This window comes from Mustela nivalis, assembly GCF_964662115.1.
Source record: "Mustela nivalis genome assembly, chromosome: 10".
Classification (NCBI taxonomy): domain Eukaryota; kingdom Metazoa; phylum Chordata; class Mammalia; order Carnivora; family Mustelidae; genus Mustela; species Mustela nivalis.
The window spans coordinates 101846631-101852897 of record NC_139029.1 but is presented as its reverse complement, the minus strand read 5'-3'; the positions used below and the strand labels follow the sequence as shown (position 1 = coordinate 101852897).

Genomic DNA, 6267 nt, shown 5'->3' with positions numbered 1-6267 from the left:
AATAGCATAACTTGAAAAAGCCAACATATAGTAGCAGTGCTACATATTTATTTCTATGCATTTAGGGGAAACAGATAGCTGGTTGCTGGAGGGAGGGGATGTGGTTACACTTGAGCCAAACTGCAACCAAACCATTAGTGTCTCTAAAAATAGATATAGCAATGCTTTTCTTCTTGACAATCCACTAAGTAGTCTAGCCTCCTTGGGGTTTATGAATGTAAGAGTCTCTATGTGATGACTGCCTACTAATCTATGAGATTATGAAGGATTATTACAAAATACACTTGCAGATACCACAGGCTTCACTTCCAATCACTTGAGGTAGGGGCTGGGGAAATGTAGACCCTCTACTGACTGACTATCCAGGGGTCCCGGAGCTTTCTGATTTGCCAAAGAGCTCAAGAAATTGTGGACTATGCAGGAACTGACAAACACTCTTAGATTAAATTCTTAAAAAAAAAAAAAATAAATAAAATAAAATAAAAAAGATTTGTCCTGTGTACCATTGTGTTTGGTACGAATGATCAGGGTTGCAACAGAATTTAAATTCTTTGAAGAGAAATGTTCATTTAGCTTTTAGCTTTAAAACAGGGGTCTACATGCCTTTCTGTAAGGGCCAGATAGTAAATACGTTTTATAGGCCATTAGGGATCTGCTGCAATTCCTCAGCTGTGCCGCTGAAGTGCTAATACAGGCATGGGCAACAAGGAAACAAGTGAGTGCAGCTGCTTGCTGGTAAACCTGTGGACACAAAAAGCAGCAGGCAGGATTTGGCCGGCCCCTGTACTAACTTGAGTATGCTCAAGTCCTATATGGACATAAGAATGCCTTGTGGAACTGGCTAAAAGGGTTGGCTCCTAGGCCCCAGCTTCCCCCTACAGAATCAGAATCTCTAGGGATGGGGCCTGGAAATCAGCAATTCATAAAGTCCACAAGTGATATGTAAAGCACTTTTTGGTTTGAAAAACACTGTGGTATGCAGCTAGTTTCATCTAAGCTGGGATGGCCCCACTGTCCTAGATGTGGGCCAGCACTTCCTGCATCCTGTGGCAGTAAAAATGCACTATTTTATCTTCTGTTGGCCTTTCTCTTAGAAGGGCAGATGTAGAAACTGTTTTTGTTTTTTGTTTTGTTTTGTTTTTGCTTTCAACCTAAAAATGCATAAAATGATTCTACTTTGGTGAAATTAACACAAAACTAAGGATAGGAATTTAAAAGAAAATCCTCAACTTTTAACAAGATTTTAACAAAAATCTCTCTTGAAGTCATTTAGACTGCAAAATAAATAGACAAGATCCTTACCAAAGGATAGGGCTCAATTTGAACTAATAATTTACTGTGTGTTCCCTTTCCCAAAATATGCCCAACAGAGGTCTGCTCTGTTGCCTTGAAATTTCCTCCTAACAAACCATTACTTTGTATCTGGAGGTCTTGGCTTAAATGGAACCTCCTCCAAATTCACGTAAAGACAGAAAGTACAAAATCTCTGTAGACATCCAAGGGCTGCTCCCAACTTTAGCAATTGGTGGAAAAGAAACTATTCAGATAAGTCCAGTTGTGTCCAAAGGAAAGCAGCTTTGGATTTCGTTGTCTGTTTTGTTCTTTAAAGATGTAAAAAAATTTTTTATTTGACAGAGAGAGACACAGCAAGATAGCACAAGCAAGGGGAGTGGGAATAGGGATGCAGGGAGCCCAATGCAGGGCTTGATCCCAGGGACCTGGGATCATGACCTGAGCTGAAGGCAGACGTTTTACAACTGAGTCACCCAGCTGCCCCGGATGTCTGTTTTAATGGCCAGCAATCAATCGCTCGATCAAAATGGCAGTGATATTGAAGCTAGGAAACAGCGCCATCGCTTTGTAGTCAGCTCTCCAGGTTCTCCTAGGAAGGACAGGGAATAGCCTACAGTCAAAAGGACATCTTTGTAAAGGGAGCGTCCTAAAGAAAGAACAAATAATCTACAGACACCTCCAGGGCGTGCAGCTCTTACTGAGGTCTCTGCTGCTGCTGGAAATGAAGAGGAATGCTCAGCGAGAGCAGATGTTCTAATGATTACTAAGACATGGGCTTAGAATGCCTCCTATAGTTACCGCAGCAGCAGATAGCACTGTTTGTTGTGAGATGACAGGGGATGATTCTGAATTTCTGAAGCGGGGCTGAGGCTAGTACTCTATCACCAGTACTTAACAGGCCGTTATATATAGGAAGCGGGATTTAGCTTTACACTGTTAGGAGTCAACTAAAATTTTAGGTAAAATATCTCTGGAGTCTAGAGGCCTGAGCTTCTGACTGTCCCCCTTCCCATGGGGAAAAACAAAGCAAAACAAAATAACAAACTGCCATTTTCAGCAAAGTAGGGAGACCTGTTCTTCTACTTGGTTTCCAACTTACAGAAAGAATCAGGCATTGGGAGTCCTGGGTATTAGTACAAAAACAGTGCAAATGCCTATCAAAGCCAGGGGCCCCGACATACTTACCCAACCTCCCTGGCCCTGGACAAACTCTTGGATGGCATTGTTCCCATTGATCATGCTTGTCATGGAGACAACGACCTGTCTTGCCATTTCGGGAGCGATGTGGGCCACGTATTCAAGAAGCTTCACAGACACTGCCAGAAAGGCTCTCTCATAAGCTAAGCTGGAATCCTGAGCACACCAAGCCTGACTAAGACTTTTGACTGTGTCCTGAAGTGCAGCTCCTGCCTGGAGAGAGACACGGGATATCAGTGAAGTGTTGATATAAAGGTACAGGAGACTACAGGGGCAGGCGTCCAGTAGAGCAAGAGTTTCCTAGAGAATGGCAAGTACATTGTATCTGATCATATCTGGGGTAATCTTAAGGAGTGTTATTTTGTTATTTATTGTAAAGTGTACAGAGAAAATGTAAGTAGCCCATCAAACCCATGATTTTAGATATGATTACTTAGGACACACAAAAAGTGCCAAAAGTAAAAAGTGATTTGAAAGAAAAATATTAAGTATAGCTGGTCGAGTTGTAGAGGTATTACTTGAATGACTGAAGTCTGTGAAATTCTAAAGTAAAAAAAAAATGTTTTTCCTCCTCCTCTTTCCTTTCCCTCAGAATTGATCCGAAAGTCATTAGGTGGGGCCAAGCAATATCCACCCTTGGTAGTCAGAGCAGTTGCCAGAACCCAAATAAGCTGCAGAGGGCATCCACATATGTATCCAGATCTTGGTTTCCAAATATCATTCTCCATTTAAAGATACCAGAGCTCCCTGGAAAAAGGCTGATTGTAGGCTGGGGCTTGGATAATACAAGAGAGCTGTCAAAAATTAAAGAAGTACTCACAGAATGACAGGGACGTACTAAAAAGACACAGTCCAGTGGCGAGGACACCCACTGGTCAAAGCTAGGACAATTTGAGCATCCAAATAATAATGATAGTAATAGGTTATAACCCTTGAATAACACAGGAATTCATGAGTCCATGTTGATATAAAATATAAATGAATAGGTTGAAATGTTGATGAGATAAGGAATATTTACACAGTTTCAAAGTACCTCCACAACACAACTATATTAACCAGATACTAACTACAGTGGAGAAGCCTTGCAGACACTATCCTAAGTAACTGAAGTTAACATCAGTAATGGGACAAATTAAAATGTGTGCCGCTTAAAAGGTGCAATGAGAAGAACACAGCAACCCTTCTGTGACCTCCCTACCAAAAGTACATACCCTGAATCCACTCAAGAGGAAACATGAAACAAACCCAAGTTTAAGGGACTTTCTACAAAATGACTGACCCATAATCTTTAAGCACCAAGATCATGAAAAAAGGAGACTGAGGAACAATTCCAAACTGAAGGGGATTAAAGAGACAAGACAACTAAATGCAGGATCTGACTCTGGCCTAGATCTTTTTGTTGTATGTGACATCACTGGGACAACTGGCCAAACTTGAATGGGATCTGAGGACAAGATAATAATGTGTTAGTGCTGATTTCCTGGTTTTGATGTGGTTATATAAAAGAATGGCCTTGTTTGAAGGAAATGTGAAAGTATTAGGGGATGATGGAACATTTCATCAACTACCTACTCTCAGATGATTCAAGAGGGAAATTCTTTGTACAACTAATTATGTGCAACTTTCCTATGAATTTGGAAGTTCCAAAAAGGTTTTTTTTTTTTAAATTAAAAAACAAAATTCAGCTCTTGGCTACCTAGGAAAGTTTCAGGGCAAGCAATTAGGAGTAGTAAGTCCAGTTCTGCCTGAATAGGCGCACCATCCAAGCTATAGTTCATAAGAAGAATAAAGCATAATGGTGAAGAGTGTGGTTCTGGAATCAGTCTGGGTTAAAATCCTAACTTCAACACTCACTCGGTAACCTAAATTCTTGTTTCCCTCTTCCTCAGTTTCCTTATCTGCTTAAATGGATAGCGAGTCACAAAAACACGTACGGAGGGTCTCCAGTATAGGAGGTACTATGCTGGGTTGTGTGAAGACAGCAGTGAACAAAGAGGTCAGATTTCGCCTCCCATGGCATTCCACAAACAGGAGGGGAGGTTGCACTGTGAGTTTCAGTTCCTATAATACCCCAGGGACTGCTGGAAGGTTTAAATGAGATAGTAAGTATAAAGCGTTTGGAATACTGTCTGGCACCTGTTAAGTTTGTATTACCTGCCATTATTGATAACAATCAGCAACATCTTCTAGAATGTTGTCTGTGGTCTTTACATCTAATGCAGCATCCAAGTGCCACCGCTAGTAATCAGCATTCTGATGAAAAGCCAGATATGCCCTAGGTGGTGGCTGTCAGTACTCATTACAACTTACTTGAGGACTGCCTGCCTTTCCAGTACATAATTTCATTGCTGGACCTTGGGGGAAGGAAGACACCCACTCCCAGCCAAATAAATATTAAATAGGTGCATTAAAGAATAAAGTGCTTTACCAAGAACAAAGTGCTACATATGTGCTCCGTGTCACGTAAGCACAGCTCTGTTGAAAAACAAATGGGAACAATCTGAAGGTTGATCAGCCCTTGCCAGAAGATTTTCCTCTCAATACCACTTAGGCCTTTGATTAACTCCTGAAGAACTAGCAACTGGAGAATTCCTGCTGTGTCTCCTTGGATGAACATAAGCCCCCAAGTCTTTTGCAGGACATTTCTAGGTATAGTCATACAAGAGTGGTAAGAAAGGAGCATCTGGAACAGAAAAAGAGCAGCAACTTTACCCGTCCATGACTGGTTTCTTCAATGACATTTTTGGCAGAAGCTTCCAATTCTCCATTGAACTGGTCACCCAACATCCGAAGGCGACCAGCAATGATGGCCACGTCAAAAGGGCAAGGATCTCCTAAGATGGAGGAACACATTCACATGCGTTATACAACTTGAAGGGACGGCCAGTCCCAGGAATCTGGGCATTGGAGAACGCTCTCTAGACTTTCAAACAATTGTGGCATCGATCTCTCCCGAGAGCACCTTCGATATCCTTTCAACCCCATAGTCAGAAAATCCCCCTTCACTGAGAATATCTTTCCCTTCCATGGTAACTACTGATTTTCAGGTATTGCTGAAAGCTTAGTTCACCTTTTGAAACTTAGGAGGCAATAAGAAAGCATACTCAGATGCTCTTATTGACCCGCAATCAGCACCTCAGGCCAGGAGCCTTACCTGAATCTGGTTCATCTCCACAACATAGGTCCCGGTTAGCGACCTGTGTTGGTGTGCCCAAGAAGTCTGTGAGTAAAGTGTTCAAGATGCATTCTGTTTGCTCCTCAAAAGTTCGGGGCCTCTTCATTTTAGATGCTTGCTGCCAAGTTTTTGCTTTTCCACAAAACAAGCAGGTTTCAGCTCAGCAGGAAGTCAGAACTGCTGGTAAACTAGAAGCAATGACCTCTGTTCTTTCTAAAGTCTCCCTAATGGGACCTGTAGTCCTGGAGCGTGTTTCAAAACTAGCTGTCAGAAACATGGGACTTCTCTGAAGAGCTCACCTACACAAACTGGGGAGACTTTTTGAAAACTTTCAGTTCCTTTTCTCAGAACCACACCCTAGCCAGAACTTAAGATTAATGAATAACTTTTATTGTTAGCCAATTTAGAACTGAGATAGAGTTGAGGAAGAGTTTCTTGGGCAATTTCATTTAGAAATACTTCCTGTTAGGTTCTGAGTCTGGTGTTGCTTAAAGAAAGTTTCAGAGTTATAATAGAACAGCATTCAACTTCTAATAGATGGCATTTATTTGCCATTTTCAGATGTTTTATGTACTGAGTGTCTATGGGTAAGGAACTATGCC

The 6267-nt window shown here is 41.6% G+C and overlaps 1 protein-coding gene across 1 annotated transcript; it reads right to left on the bottom strand.

Moving 5' to 3' along the window:
• Positions 1 to 1590: 1590 nt before the first annotated feature.
• On the bottom strand, positions 1591 to 6044 carry BCL2L15 (BCL2 like 15). Its single transcript, XM_082685035.1, has 4 exons — positions 5645 to 6044; positions 5203 to 5324; positions 2479 to 2703; positions 1591 to 1882 (listed from the first exon to the last, which is right to left on the bottom strand). The coding sequence occupies exons 1-4, from the start codon at positions 5769 to 5771 to the stop codon at positions 1865 to 1867; spliced, it is 492 nt and encodes a 163-aa protein (XP_082541161.1). The 5' UTR covers positions 5772 to 6044; the 3' UTR covers positions 1591 to 1864.
• Between the last annotated feature and the right edge of the window lie 223 nt (positions 6045 to 6267).